Here is a 16,982-nt window from a genome sequence, read left to right on the forward strand (position 1 = left end):
GAGGATTTCTTCTCCTTGCCCCCACACCTGATTTTCCTAGGAAGACATTCTCCCAGTCCATAATGTCACATCTCTGGAAAAATGGGTTTTAGTTTAGCTGCTGCTGCTTTGTTTCAATTTTCCAACAGTTCTTCCTCAAAACAAGATAGAGATTTTTAAATTCCAAATTCAGTTCAAAAAGTGCAATTATTCTTTCCCGCATGTATTAACTTTTTGGAAGAGCACTATTTATTATGAGTTAAACTGAAATTATCATTTCACACAATAGAAAAGCAAAAGCAGAAAGGAAATACTGGTTGTTCAAATTTAATTGATTCTGACTTTATGGGCAAGGTAATCATAATACACTTCCAGGGAATTCTCTCTAATACGAACATTTAAAACACCTTTTTTATTGTACATACATGTTTTTATCTGTAGGGCACTGAAAAAAATTACCCGTGAAGATGTCTGTAATGACTAGGGTGTTGATGCCAAAGGTTTAATGGGAACTGATTTTTCTGTGGCACAGTGACCAGAGTTGTCAATTTTTCACAAGCTTATCTATGCAATAGGGAACATAATGAGTTGTCTAGTCTTTCTTCCAAAACATTCATTTATTCCTCTTGAGGTAGCCCTTTGCCCTCAACTCAAACTTTAGTCAGTTACGGAGGAGAGCTGGCTCTACCCACTGCCCTCCATCTCTCTCATCTCTGCTCAGAAAGAGCAGACAAATGAAGAGCGGTGCCTGTCCACAGATTCCTTGTCCCTAGAACTGGGCTTCAGATTATAAAATAAACCCCCACAACAATTCAGGTGATTCTAAAAACAATTTCTGATACTATACTCAGAATGGTATGTGTGGGTTTTATTTCCAACCACATAAGTGTTTTAGGGACTGTCATTTGCAGGAATTGGGGAAGACCCTGAAGCATGCACACTCAGAGTGATGTTCAGAAAGCAGGTCAGATTCTACTAGAAAAACAGGAAATGTGGACAGTCTTCACAGCAACCTGGAGAGGGATGGGACCTTTGTAACCCCCTCTCTCCATGCTTCTGCCTCCCACGTCTCCCTCTGCATGAGTTCTTCCATGAAAAAGTAATGGAAAATCTGATTTTCCCTGCTTGAGACATCCATTTATTCTCATCTTACTTCTGTGGATAGTATTACCTGTGATTTAGAGATAAGAACTTATGTGTTCTCCCTCCCATTATTCTGCCTGCTGTTTCTCAGACGTTTTCCTTCTGATTCCTCACAGGAATTGTTACCAATAACATCTGCTTCTTTCCCTACCTGGTTATTGTTCATGTCAATAAGGCAAAATTACTTTTTATAGTAGCAGACAGAAAAATTATTCATTGACCAAGGAATGGAGAAGGAAGAGGTCTTTTGCTCTAAAAGCACCTTCTCCCGAGTATAGGCAAGGACAAGCTTTTTATAGGAAAAGAGGCAGTATAGGGAGGAGGTCTTTGTCAGGTTCATGGAAATGGGCTGTGATCTCCTGCACAGGGGTCCATGCCTCTTTTCTTCCCTTGCATGATCGTTTGGAGTTTGGGTCAGAAGCAGATGGAACCAACATGGTGCCACTGGGCAGGAATTTAAGCATTAAAATGAGATGATAATGAGATGCAGAGAGACCTTTGTCCCAATTTCAAGTTCAGCCAGCTTATATCACTTCTTTGTGGTTAAACCCTCTTGTTCTTGTCAATGTAAACACAGCTAGAAGATATAGTCAGTTTGGTTTTCTGCAAGTTTGCCTGGAGGGAGGTTTTTATTAGGAATGAGTGGGGGGGGGGGCGGGTGAGTGTTTCCTTGTTTCTTTGACAAAAGCAGGTATACTTGTGATTATTTAATATTAGATTGTATCAGTTATCAATCGGATGGTATGTGAAGAACTAGAGAAAGTAGTAATGGTGCCAAGAGCCAGAATGCATGTAAAAAGAATGTCATGCCATCCTGAATTTATTTCCTTTGCTTCAATTTTATTATCGTTTTTGTTTTGTTTTCACTAGATTACTATACCAGGGAATGATTTATGATGTTTCTGAATTTCGGGAGGGCAAATTTCAAGCTTCTCATAAAATCTTTGTAAACAAGGTAGAGAAACATAGCCTGACTGGGAGGTCTGGGTGGTAGGGTGGGTAGTGTCATTACTAGCTGAGATAGGGAATATAGGAGAGAAGAAATGGGGAAGGGAATACATAATTATTTCAATTTTAAGAGACAGTTATGGGATATTCCAGTGAAGATACCCAGGAAGGAGTAGAAAGTCTGAGATAGGAGTTATAAATGCCTGGAAAGGGAATAAAATCATTAGCAGGCAGAGCAAAGACCCCAAAAATTTAATTCATGCAGTGAACAAATATATATATTCATTCATTCATTCATTCATTCACTATAAGATGCTCTTCTAGCACTGAGGATTCACTGATAAATAAAACATAGAAAATCCCCTGTCCTCAATAAATAAAACATAGAAAATCCCCTGTCCTCATTAAGCTTATGTTCTAGTAATCACAGCAAACAAGTTAATTATAGAGTATGTTAGAAGGCAATGAATGCTATGATAAAAAAATAAAGCAGGGTAAGGCAGTTGGGGAGTGCTAGCAGGGTGCAAATGGCAATTTTAAATAGTGTGTTACAGCAGGTGTGGGATTATTGAAAAGGTAACACATGAGCTAATTATCTCAGGCAAAGGTGATAAGGAGCTAAAGCCAATGTTGAAATGTGACAGCTCTACTTGTAAAGCTCTGTACATGTCAATGTACAGCAAGTCTCCTACATACGAACCTTCAAGTTGCAAACTTTCAAAGATGCGAACGTGTGTTCACACGTCCAATCACGTAAGTTAGTTCACATGTCTGGCGTACACTCTCATGTACATGCATCCTCTACAAGTGGTTGTGCTTTTGTGTACTTTACTGTACCTTACTGTATAAAGTATTACGGTATCCATTTCAAGCCCAGGATGTCTGGAAGCAAGTGTAAAAGCAGCAGTGATGTAGCTGGTACTGCTAAGAAGTGCCAGGTAATAATGATGGAAACAAAAGCGAAAATAATTGAGAGTGGAGCGAGGCGAAAAGATGGTAGAGGTCGCTCGTTCTTATAACATGAATCATTCAACCATCGGCACAATTCTAAAGAACAAGGACCTGATCATGGAACATGTGACGTCTGCTGTGCTGATGATGTCGACAGTAATATAGAAGAAGCGTGGAAAAGTGATGGAGGAGACGGAGAACCTTCTCAGTGTGTGGAGGCAGGAGCAGCATCTGTGTCGAGTCCCGCTTAGCTCAGTGCTGATTCAAGAGAAAGCTGGAAGCTTTTGTGAAGACATGAAGGAGAAACACGGCGAAGAATCAGAGGGCGCATCTTTTAATGCCAGCCACGGCGGGGTTCATCGGTTCAAGCCTAGAGCCAACCTTGCTGTGCAACACAAGGAGCTTACTAATGAAGACCTGATGGAATTGGAGCCCCAGAGAAAGGATGAAGAGAGACAAGAGAAAGAAGAAGTAACTGAAGAACTGAAGAGATTCACAGCACAGGAAATGGCAAGAGGATTTTCTTTATTTGAGGAGGCACTGTTAGTTTTTGAGGCACAGGACCCGAACAGTACATGAAGGTTGCAGCAGCCGTTCAGAATGCAGTCCAGTGCTATCGTGTCCTCTATGACAAGAAAAAAAGAGCTACTACCCAGACGTCACTGGATCATTTCTTCAAGAGGGTAGATAGAATTGAATCCAGCAAGGAACTGGAACCTGTGCCATCGACGTCAGGTGTGAGTGAAATTGCATCTTGCCCTCCGTCTCCTACTGCTGACCATCCTTCAGCTCTACCATCTCCTACCTCCTCTCCCTCCTCCAGTCAGTAATTCTTCTTGCCTGTTCACTCGATGCCAGCCCTGGATGCCAGCTGTGGTACTGCACTACTGTACTTTTCAAGGTACTGTACTATAAGATTTAAAATGCTTTATTTTTTTGTATTTTTATGTATTATTTGTGTGAAAAGTATTATGAACCTATTACAGTACAGAACTATAGAGCCGATTGTGTTAGCTGGGTACCTAGGCTAACTTTGTTGGGCTTATGAACAAATTGGACTTATGAACACGCTCTCAGAATGGAACTTGTTCATATGTACAGGACTTACTGTATATGATTGTACAAATAATTCCTCTCAGACTCATGAGGATGGTTAGGTACCTTTCCTCCATCATTGCAGTTACCACATAACTTAATTCTCTGGGTCTATCACCCCTCTATAATCTGAATTCCCTGAGAAAATGACTTTTCCTTGTGTGCCTGGCAATATTTAATAGATAAAGGGAAGAAGAAAAGCGATAGAGAAAGAAAAGAAAGGAGAGGCAGCAAAAGAGCAGAATGGGGACACATCAGAATATCTGAGAAAGGCTCAGGGTTTGCTTGTTTGAAATTTTATTTTTCAGATTTGAAATCAACTTGCATATTGCCCTTAAGAAACTGACCCCCGAAGCTGACATATGATGAGCTTCATGAATTGATTTAGAGTATCTACAGTTTGGTTGCACTCTACACTGTATTCATAAAATTGCACCTGAAATACTGTGTTCTTTCCTAAGCATCACACTTCAAAAAGGATACTTCTGAGTATGGTGGGCATGCATTCCTTTCCTCTGTTTTCACCTCCTTTCCCCTTGTAGAATTGCACTTCTCTTTCTCCACTCATGTGACTCCTCTATGATTTGTCTAGGGCTGGTCATGTCATCTAAGCTGGAAGGTCAGCCAGAATATTTCAGTGTGTGGGGTGTGTGTATGTGTGTGTGTGTGTGTGTGTGTGTGATAAGAGACCTCTCTTTTTGGCAAGAGCAGGAAGTAAGTCAATTACAAACAGCTAGAAGCCAGCCATTTTCCTTACCACATGGAGAAAAATTCTGTAGTAAGAGGTTTTAAGGTCAAACAGGGGCAAACAGAGATTGAAAATGAATGAAAGGAGAGCACATCCTAAAGACATTACTTGAGTGTGTTGAATCAGTTGATCCTAAGATGTTAAACATATAAAAAGAACAGGTGCCTGCCATACTCTATACTCTTGGAATCTCCACTTACATGAGCAAACAGATTTAAGTACCATTTTGCTTAAGGTAAATTGAAGTAGCATCCTAATAAAAATCTCCCTCTCTCTCTCTCTCTGTTTAAATATAGATAGATAGATAGGTAGATAGATAGATAGATAGATAGATAGATAGATAGATAGATAACAGATCGATTGATTTAGAGAGAGATAATTGGTAACTAGAGTGGTTTCAAGAGGACAGAATCAGGACCAATGGGTACCAGCTCAAGGGGGATAGGTGACGAGCCTCACACAGAACTGTCAAAGTCAGCACTACTTAGAATGAAATGGGATTCCACTTGAACAGAGTCATTACTAATCCCTGGAGTTTTCAAGTAGAGGCTGTGCAGGCAACCTGTGTTATAGAGGAGATTCACCCTTTGGATAGTTTCAGTAGGAAATCTCTAAGGTTCCTTACATTCTGAGATTCTATAAGTTCCCAAAGACAAAACACATCAGAGGAAGTATTATCACTGGAGAAATATCACTACAGATTTATTTTCAAAAAATGCTTAGGCTGGGCACTGACCCAGAAAAAAAAACTGTTCACAGAAGATACCGTGAACAAGCTAATAATAGTAGGTAATAAATTTCAGAAGAAACCAAAGGAAAGTTATTAGGTGGTAAACTGTAAAATTGTTTTGAGATAAAATAAGAGGATTTGACCCATTTCAGGAAAAATGATGATGGACAAATGCAGTAATTTTAGAGATAGAAATGAAACATTAAAGTACCTAGCTAAATCTCCAGACTCTGAAATGTGAATTGCATACTTAGATATGCCAGTAAATGTACCATATTCTATTATATCAAAAAAGAGAAAATTTAGACTTCTTAGCACAGTTTTGCCTTTCAGTAACATATTAGTGAGTCATATCTTGTTACTACCACCCTTTTAGTTCTAGCATGCTACAAAGTAGGAAGGGAAAGTATATAATCATTTCTCATCTACATATTTACATGAACAATCTAGATGCTTGGAATCCTAAAGAAGGAGAAAAAAAAAGAGAAACTTAAGGATTCTAAAAATGTACACTTAATAGATGTTTTCACCATCCAGAATTGAAACAAACTATTGATAGATAGTAAAAAGTTGAAAGGCCAAAGACTATCTTTTGAACTTCTTACAACTTTGACTCAACAACAGAATGTTTTTCCTCCATGAATTAAAGACCCATCAACTGTTCTACTCTATACTTGGAAATCAGGCAGTCATCTTATTATAAAAAACAATTATGTACTTTAGATATTCACCGAAAGGAAAATTTATCCTTACAGTCAGATGAAACTGCAAGGGATTAACAGCTCACTATAGAAAGACATCAAAAGAGAATAAGTGTTTTATTCATAGAATACAATAGTTTATCTGAACGAAGAAGGAGATACTATTTGCAGTATAGTTAGAGGTGCCACACAAATTCAAGTGGACCTCAAGGAACATATGTTAAAAAAATCTTTCTCATAGAAAATGAAAGTACAATATCATCGTAATAGTACAATAGATTACAATCCTGTTTCACAATTTTCGCTTAGATATTGTGAAGGAACTCTGTGTGCTAATGCATTATTTCCTTTTAGTTAAGAATATAAACTGCATTTGATATTTTTATATCAACGATACCACATAAAATAAGAGAAAATGTGTTAAGCATGAAGACATTAATGGAAAGATTTAAAAAGATGATGTTAGGAAAAGACAAGATCCCACTTCATGGCAAAATATCATCCACTTTTTACCTTTATCAGGGTAAAAACATAAACATATATTATAATTCGTGTCTATTTGGCTTTAATTCTTTCTGGTTTAGAAATCTTACATAAAGTATTTTACTTTGAAACACAATAAAACTCATAAAAACGTTCCTTCGGCAACACTACTTGAACTGAAATTGTTTGGCTCTCTTTGAAAAGCTCATCATAACTTTCTTTTCCCTTAAAATGGTTTTAGGCTTTCTCAACCATATTTTAACCTTAACGATTTCTAACAATCTTCTGACATTTACAGAGTTCTAAAATTTCAAAATTTATCGTTTAAAGTGAAATACTGAGGAAAGAAATTTTCATTTTGAAATCAAATACTTTTGCTTTATAATGTTCATTTCTGAAAATTATATTCTCTAAATGTTGGGCGAGGGTGTGTATGAAATGAATATTTTAGCAGCATTGAAAATCAAGACAATAAGATCATCTCTCTCATAAAAATAACACAAATATATATTTAAGAATCCCAAATAAAATCAAGTAGCTACTGTGTGGAATGTGCAACCTGGTAAATTTATCCTAAATGTGCTGAATTTGAGCATTATAGCTCTTTATTTAATAATGCTGCTAATGGGACTTCCTAGGTGGCACAGTGGGTAAGAATCCGCCTGCCAATGCAGGGGACATGGGTTCGAGCCCTGCCCCAGGAAGATACCACATGCTGCGGAGCAAGAAAGCCCGTGCGCCACAACTATTCAGCCTGCGCTCTAGAGCCCGTGAGCCACAACTATTGAGCCCATGTGCCGCAACTACTGAAGCCCATGTGCCTTGAGCCCGTGCTCTGCAACAAGAAAGGCCACCGCAATGAGAAGCCCATGCACCACAACGAAGAGTAGCCCCTGCTCGCCACAACTAGAGAAAGCCCGTGTGCAGCAACGAAGACCCAACACAGCCAATAAAATAAATTAATTAATTAAAAATAATAATAATAATAAAAATAATGCTGCTAATGAAAAGGCTTACGTACATCTGTATACATATTTGTATAGCAAATGGACCTAAGCACTACTATTATATCATCTTTTTCTCTCCTTCTAAATTTTGAGATCTTTACAGTTGAAAACACAGGAAGATGGACAAAAAATAAATAAAAACGTGAAAATATGCCTTTTGATGTCATGATCACTGAAGATTAGGACAAAAATAATTATAACCCTGACTTATCTACCATTATTTATCCACACAAGGCAACAGGTTCCATTTCCTCTCAAGAACAGGAGCACATGCCCAAATTTGCAGTAATTCCAAATCAACTGCAGTAACAGCATTTTTAGTTTGCTCAACTTCCCATCCCATCCTTTTAACAGCCAAGTGACTGCCTCATTAAAAAGCACTGCTGAGTGGGTGCATACAACAGTTCTATTTGCCAACTGTAGAGGGTTCTCACAAAGCTTGTGGCTATGGGTAAATGAATTCCATCAGGTTTTTTTTCTATAACTGAGACGAGGGGGAAAGAAACACTCTCTTATATTTATTGTAGCCTGGCCATGGTAATATATGTGTGACATATTTTCACCCTTGAAATGCAAAAGTACTTTAGAAATTGGCCAGTACCTTACTGAAATTGACTGATGACTGATGGAAAATTATAACATACTGTGTCTCATGAACGCTCTAAGGAAACCTCTAGCTGAAATTTCTAACAAGAAAAATGCTTTAAGACAAGCTTAAAGGGTCCCAACATTTGGATTCTAAAGTTTCACAGAATTTCTATTATAGAAATGGTTCAGGATTTCAAATAAACAAGAAAATCTTAATAGTGTTTCACTTAAATACATTCAATGAAATGTGTCTGCATGTGAAATATTTATAGTTTTCTATCATTCACTACTTCGCTTTATTTTCACATTGTTTCACTTTCTTTTCTCTCTCCCTCTCTCCAGAATTCTATCTAGAAACACATTTTAATCACTGAAGCCACTGTTTTACTTGCTAATTCATTAGTTTCAGTCTACTTCTCTTAAGTAATCATCAGAAAACCTGTTAAAATTTAAGATACAAATGGCATAAAACCAGCATGATTAAGAACACTGAATTGAGGGTTTGAGTCTAGTAACAGTTTGGCTTTTTCTTTTTTTGGGGTTTGTTTGTTTGTTTGTTTTTACTTTTGTGACCTTGAAGAAGTCTTAATTTTTTTAAATCTTCATTTTCTCTTAACTGAAAATTAAAAGGATTGACCCAAGTGATCTCTAAACTTCCCTTCAGCCATCATCCTCTAAAATGTTTATGATACCTCTGCAAAAATTAGCTAGATGTCCCTGCAAAACTTTGCCACAGCTCTTTATGCTGCAACAGATGGCAGATGGTACAGGAAAATGCTTAGCATTCAGAGAAGCTGGTTGGCTCCAGGAAAATAAATATAATAAACACTCACCTTTCAGACTGTACAATTTTGTATCATTGAAAGGGCTGGACTAAATTTTAATTTAGTAATACCTATGAGGAAAAAAAAAAAAAAGACTCCCCAATCAAACTAACCAGGTAAAAGACATTTACAGGAAAAAGACTTAACACAAGAAGATAACCTAACACCACCAAATAGTTTAAAAATACACAGAGTATTTTTTTTTCTTTAAAGCAAGTCTTTTTGTGAAAAGGTTTTGGATGACAAATCCAATTTCTTTAATAGACACGAGTTTTGGTATGTTGTCTTTTTTCAAGAATTTGCCCACTTCATCTTAGTTGTTGAATGTGATACGCATGAAGTTATTCATATAATCTTTTATCATTTTAATGTCTATAGAATATATAGTGATTCTACTTCTTTCATTTGTAATATTGGTAAATTGTGTTTTATCTCTTTTTCTTAGTTTTGTTAGGAGCTTACAAATTCTATTAATTTTTTCAAAGAACCAACTTTTGGCTCTGTTAAACTGCTTTATTGTTTCTGTTTTCTATTTCATTGCTTTCTGTTCTTATCTCTATAATGAATGTTACATGTGCACTTAAAAAATGTATATTCAACAGTTGATTGTAGTCCTCTGTAAATGTTAATTAGGTCAAATCAGTTGATGGTTTGTTCAAATCCACTATACTATTATTTACTCTTTTTACCAATTCTCCTATCAATTACTAAAAGAGGCATATAGAAAATTTCCAGTCATAATTATGGAGTTGTCCATTTTATTCTTTCATCCTGTCAATTTCTGCTTTATTTATGTTAAAGCTCTATTATTGTCATACACATTTAAGATTATTATCTAATTCTGATTAATTCACCCTTTTAAAATTATGAGTGTCCTCTTTATCTCTGGAAATTGTCCTTGAAGTCTACTTTGATGTTAATATAGCCACTGTAGCACTCTTTGGCTAGCTTTTTTTCATTGTTTATATTTTTTCTAACCTCTTACTTCCAATTAATGTCTTTTTATATTCATCTCTTATAAACAGCATAGAGCTGGTTCTTGCTTTTTTATCCATCCTGACAAGCTCTTACTTTTAATTGCATGTTTATTCTGTATATGAAATATAAATGTTAGTACAGTTGAGTTTAAATCTACTATTTTCCTATTTGTTTTTTATTCACTCATTATATGTTCCCCTTTTCCTGTTTTCTTTTGTGATAACCAAATAGTTTTTGATATTCCACTTTAGGTTTACCTTTCTGTATTAGTGGTTGCTCTGTAAATTACAATTTGCTTTCTTAATTTATCATGCTTTCCTTTGAATTAATACACATAAAATGAAAGAAACTTGCAAAAGTGTAAGTACATTATTTTGCTAGTATTGTCATATATTTTTTTGCATCTACCTACTTAGAAGTACCAAAATAATGTTATGATTTTGCTGTAAATGTTCAATTTAAAAATATTTAGAAAAAATATTTTTTCATATATTTTCATCATATATTTTCTATTTTCAATGTTCTTTATTTCTTCTTATAGATTCAAATATACAACAGGTGTCATTTCTCTCAACATGAAGAGCTTCCTTTGACATTTGTGAAGTACTGATCAGTTGGCAATATATTCTCATTTCTTTAATTTAGCTGAAAATTCCTTTTTTCAACCTCAATATTGTGAGAGAGTTTCACTAGATATAGAATTATCAGTTGATAATTTTCCTTCTTTTAGCACTTTAAGTATATACTTTCATTGCCTTTGGGTCTGCATCATTTCTAATGAGAAGGCGTCCATCATTTTCAGAATTATAACCCTTTGTACAATGTGTATTTTTCCCTGCTGATTATTTTGAAGATTTTTCTTTGCCTTTAATTCTCAACTATTTGACTATGATGTGCCTAGGTGTGTTTTTTCTTGTATTTATCTTGTTTAGGTGTGATATCTCCTTGGGCATGTAAAGATGTTTTTCATTAAATTTAGAAATTTTCAGCCATTATTTCTTCAACTACTTTTTCTGCCTTATTCTATTTCTCTCCTTCTGAGACTGCAATTCACGTGTGATAGGCCACTTGATATTAATTTATAGACCAATCAGGCTTTGTTCATTTTTTTCTCAATCATTGTTTTCTTCAGATTAGTCTCTATAGATCTACGAGTTTACTGATTTTCTATACTGCCTTCTCCAATATGTTGTTCAACCACCCAATGAAATTTTCACATCAGATACATTATTTCTCAGTTCCAGAATTTTCATTTGATTATTGTCCTTATATTTTCCATTTACACATTGGGATTCTCTGTTATTATGAACATCATTTTCTTTAAGTTCTTGCACATTTATAGTAACTTCTCTAGAGCTCTTGTCTGCTAATTCCAACATTTGGGATATCTTTTTCTTTGACATAACCCAGATTTTCCTGTTTCTTAACATGTTTAATATTTTATTTATTGTGCACTAAACATTGCACATTGTAGGGACTGTGGATCGTGTTACTGTCCTCCGAAGAATGTTGATTTTTTTTTAAATTCTAGGTGGTAGCTAAGTTACTTGTTTATCATCTTGAACTTGCTGAGGCTTAGTTTTATGCTTTTGTTAGCATGAATCTGTTTCATCCTTTGTACTAAGGTGAATCCCTTAGTCCTGGGATATAATCTCCACTCCTTAGGTGTTGGCTTTCTAATATTTCCATGGAAAGACTAAGGTATTTACTAAGTCCCTGTCATTTGGCAGGACTTAAATTCCAATTTCTGTCTCCCTGCATGGTGAACAGCAACTGAAAAGTCTGCATAGGCTTTAAATTCCACAAATGTAAGGAGTCTATTTTGTTTACCCTGTCCTTAGCATCTAAAATAACAAGTGTTTAATGTTTGTTGTTAAATGAATAATCCATGAAAGACTGAAGGAAATTTTTCTTAACAGGACAAGATACAATCTGTTTTTCCTTTTCCTCTGGAAATTGTTCATTTATTCAGTTATATTTTCTGAGTATCTACTACATTCCTGGGATTGTGCCACAAGCTATAAAGAGAAATGTTAACAGAATCAACAATCCCTGCTTCCACAGAACTTGAAATTTTAGCCAAGGATCATTCAGCCACAATTTAGCTTATAGTAAGTAGCAATGACTCTGCAATTAAAGGACCTACATTTGAATCCAGCTCTATCACCAACTAGCTGAATGACCCTAAGTGAAATATGTTCAACCTCAGTTTACCAATCAGTAAAATGGTGATAAGAAAAACACATCATGTGTTGTCACAGGCGTTATATGAAAGCACCTAGTACAAAATAAGCACAGAATGAGTGCTATTATTAAATTTATTAAGAGACTAGCTCTCGGAAAATATCTAATCTTAAATTGGATATTTATTTATTGGATATTTAAATAATTGCATTGCATTTTTTCAGTCATATTTGGCTGAGATTCACCATATAGTGCAATTCCATAACACTTGAACCTTAGACTCAGGTGTATTTGGGAATTCAGATTTTGTTTCAGAGTCTAGGAAATTAATGTAGCATGTATACTATATATTATGTAACATTTAGGTAGAGTCTAGCACAGTGTCCCATCATTAAACATATTAATAAATTGGCTAATATAATTAATGTTAATATGTATTCAAAATATGAATATTCATGTGCAGTGGGAAAAGTAAAGACTGTGAGTAATCATAATCATGTTTTACTTCAAGTCAGGTTTTGACACTAAGAGTTTTGGCACCACCTCAGGTGACATCAACTTTCAGTTTCTGGAGCTTTCCAGATTTGGGAATTGTGAATGAGGGATTATGGGCCTTGTATAGCCACACCTTTCGAGTAATTGAGAGAAGGAATGAAAAAGGATGTCAGGTAAGAGAAGGCAGTCTGAATAACATATCTGAATAAACCTGTATTTACTAAGGGATAAGATTTGCAAACCGGTTGCTTCTGACAAACTTCAGTCTGCAAGGTTCTGCTATCTGCATCTAAATGGCTTGACACAGAGCTTTGCACCAAATCAGTACAAAAATACTCTCTGTGAATTAATAAATGAATGTATTACCAGTGATAATGAAAGCAGAAGTTTGAAGCCTGTCCTTTTCAGAAACTTCACTGTTAATTTTCCACAATTCCTTCTTTCCATCTCTCTTTCCAATCTATTTCACAAAATGAGTTAGTTTTTTCACAAACGTTTGTTAACAAATTTGCTACGCAAAGAAGCAGAGCAATCTTAAGAATCCCTCATAGAGTCACTGAAAGACATGCTGTACCATAGTGAATTGTAGTACATAGTTCCTAATAAACAAAAGAGTTGAAGCATCACTCAGTACTGTTTACAGTGCTTTGACCAGCCACTGCAGCAAAGTAAACTTACACCCTGGTCTACTGAATGAACATAAATACACTCAAAAAAAAAAAAAAAGAAAGAAAGAAAGAAAAGAAATTTTTTTCTCCTTGCCTTAGTCAAATTAAAAGGGGACTTTGAAAAAGTTATGTTAAAAACTTGAGCTTTCAACAACCTACTTCTTTAAACCAGATACTTAAGTCAGGATAAAACCAAAAGTAAGCACATTAATTTAAACTTTTCTGCTATCATATAAAAGATATACCTGGGTTGTGGCTTTGACTCTGGCTTGACAGATTGTTGTTCTTTTTTTATAAAGGTTTTCTAGAATAAGAAAAAGAAGAATTGACACAATTAGGAAAACAACTTCATTGTCTATAAAATTTAATTCCATTGATGGTCTATTATATTATCAAAGGGAGAAAGAATTGTTCCATTATAATATATATTATAAGCCTAAACACAGATATAAGTATATAGTACAAACCTAAACACTTATATAAATAAGTAAATAGACTCAGAGGAGTATGATCGTGGAACTTCCTCCAGCATCTTTTGGTCCCTAGGAATACAATTCCTACTGATCATTTCAGTGAACAAATATCCATAAAAATCTACTACAGATACGAATTTATTTATTTACTTATTTTTCCTCTACCTTATAAAAAGATTTAAGGTAGCTTACAAAAAACATAGTATATATGAAAAAAGAAAAAAAAGAAGATCAAGTTAAATGGAAAATATGGATAGAAAAATAATGTCAAGTATTTTCTGATATTCCCTAATGTGTTACATAGATTTACCTCTGAAATTCCTAGCTATTAAAGTGTTATGGACTGAACTGTGTTCCCCTGAAGCCCTAATCTAATCCCCAAATGTGACTATATTTGGAGATAAGGCCTTTCAGGAGGTAATCAAGATTAAATGAGGTCATAAGGGTGAGGCCCTAATCCCATAGGACTGGTGGCCTTATAAGAAGAGGAAGAGGTGCCAGGGGCACGTGTGCACAGAGAAAAGGCCAGGTAAGGACACAGCAAGAAGCAGCCAGAGAGAGAAGCCTCAGGAAAAACCAACTCTGCCCCAGAACCGTGAGAAAATTAATTTTCACTGCATCAGCCACCCCGTCTATAGTATTTTATTATGGCAGCCCTGGCCAACGAAAACACAGAGTAACAAAGAAAACACAGTACTTCTAACATGCACAATGTCTATAAGAGAAGCAAACATTTTCTATGAAAAATTTCTTCCATGAGTCCTTCGAAGGAAGCCTGGGCTCATGTCATGGACAGCTTCAACAGCATCTCTTCAACAGTGACACTAGAGTGTTTAACATGGATCTTTTATACACTCCTTCAATGTCAGTCCACAGTTTAAAGAACAACTTAGGAAGATAATTCTACAAGACCTCAAAATAACTGGGCCATTCCCTTTCAGGTCATTCAGCAGGATCCAAAGTTTAAACTGATACTAGAGGCACTGTATATCCACTTTATAATCTGCTATGACAATTATTTTGCCCAAAATAGCTTTTGGAAAAATGATCTCTGGTTAGAATTTGTGGTAATCTTGATAATGAAAAAGGTTAACGGAGTTGGGTCGTTGGTGCTGTCTCCCCTCCCAGACTATCAGAAGTCAGTATCAGAAATTGTCTGGGCTATTGATGTGCTCCTGATACCACAAGGAAAATGCTTATTTTAGTTTTGCTTTTAAAGTTTCAAATATGTATTTAACCACTATTTGGCAACTGAAGCCAAAGAAGTCTCTTCTATAAAATCTCAGGATATACAGAGTAAGTGTAAAGATGAAATGTGGAAGAAATTTGTATTTGTATAGCAAAAATACTCAGTTTTAAGACAGAGTGATTGTTTGAAATATTTTAAACAAATCATGTCTCCTTGTAAGTTAAGCTTCACTCTGTCCATAGTGAGTGTTCTCTCCGATGCAGAGTGACTTGTATATGTAAATTTGTATTTCATACCATTTGTTTTTTAAGGTTGAAGATGAACTTTTCTCCTACAGTTATGTTAGAATGCAATAACCTTGAGAACTAATTTGCATCATCTCTCAACTATTTGTTACTTTTAGAATTCCCTGATCATGTTTTGTTTCTCAAAGCAATCATCCTCAAAAATAGTACCTGAACTTTTTAAAATTTATGTGCAACATGTAGGTGATAATAAAACATGAAGCAGAACCTATATTTTAAATATTGCCCTCAAGATGTTCCATGACACCTATTCATGGCTACAAAAATTATTTTTTAACCTATATATTCCATACTTTCACACAAAAGAAAGTGCTTGGCTTGGAACACACTGTCCTTATGTGATACTACTATTACACTTGCCAACTTAATTTTGTTAACTCCTTCCTTCTTGGCCAGACTGAGATTGGCATATACTCCATTATGAAGGGTGTCAAATATGAAGGCCACTAAGCAAAACAGTCTCAGACAAACATTCTTGAGGATTTTTCTTTCTTTTTTTTTCAAATTAATTATTTATTTTTATTTATTGGCTGCATTGGGTCTTTGTTGCTGTGCACAGGCTTTCTCTAGTTGCAGAGAGTGGGGGCTACTCTTCATTGCAATTCTCAGGCTTCTCATTGTGGTGGCTTCTCCTGTTGTGGAGCATGGGCTCTAGGCACGTGGGCTTCAGTAGTTGCAGGGCATGGGCTCATTAGTTGTGGCTCGCGGGCTCTAGAGCTCAGGCTCAGTAGTTGTGGCACATGGGCTTAGTTGTTCCACAGCATGTGGGATTTTCCTAGCCCAGGGATGGAGCCCATGTCCCTTGCATTGGCAAGCGGATTCTTAACCACTGTGCTACCAGGGAAGCCAATTCTTGAGGACTTTTCTTGATAAAATTTTCTCTGATTTTTTTTTCCAGTTACCTCTGTTGTATCTTTTTCTTCCTACCTAACATAATTCGAAACTGTGTGTGTGTGTGGGGGGGGGGGGGGTTGTTGGTCACCGTTTTGCAAAGTCAATAGTAGTCCTTTTTTTTTAAGAGATCCTAAGCTTTTCTCCTAAGCCTTAGTTTTCTCCATACTTATATATTAAAATCTCAAGTCCATTCTGCCTTGATGTTTCCATTCTCTCTCAAAATGCTTCTTCTTTCCACAGCTGCCACCTGCTTCTCTAGACTTCTTCAAGATCCTAGTCTCTCCATGACAATGCATTTGAAGTGACACATTCTAAATACTTGGCTGAAGATGTAAGTCACTTATTAAATACTCATGTCAAAATCTTTTAATTTTTTTAACAACCTGTGTACATTTATTTCGAACATTTTTTCAGACTCCTTTCCCCACATATTTTCTCAAATCCCACAATTTAACTGGCACCAACTTCTGATAATTCACATAATATTATTACATCTCAAGCTTCCTTTTAGAAGCAGCTGTCTAATCCATCAATTCCCCTTTCTTTCCAAGTCTCATCTGGAATTTATTTTTTCCTTTAGACAATGCTGCTAATTTCTC

At 35.7% G+C, this 16,982-nt stretch overlaps 1 protein-coding gene across 1 annotated transcript in view; it reads right to left on the reverse strand.

Annotated features, from left to right (window-relative positions):
• IQCM (IQ motif containing M) overlaps positions 1-16,982 on the reverse strand; it is a 324,469-nt gene that overhangs the window by 194,242 nt on the left and 113,245 nt on the right. The window contains exon 7 of the mRNA XM_057726958.1: positions 13,768-13,826. Coding sequence (XP_057582941.1) covers positions 13,768-13,826 — 59 coding nt within the window. The remainder of the gene's footprint in view (positions 1-13,767; positions 13,827-16,982) is intronic.

This window comes from Hippopotamus amphibius, chromosome 3 (assembly GCF_030028045.1).
Source record: "Hippopotamus amphibius kiboko isolate mHipAmp2 chromosome 3, mHipAmp2.hap2, whole genome shotgun sequence".
NCBI classification, from domain to species: domain Eukaryota; kingdom Metazoa; phylum Chordata; class Mammalia; order Artiodactyla; family Hippopotamidae; genus Hippopotamus; species Hippopotamus amphibius.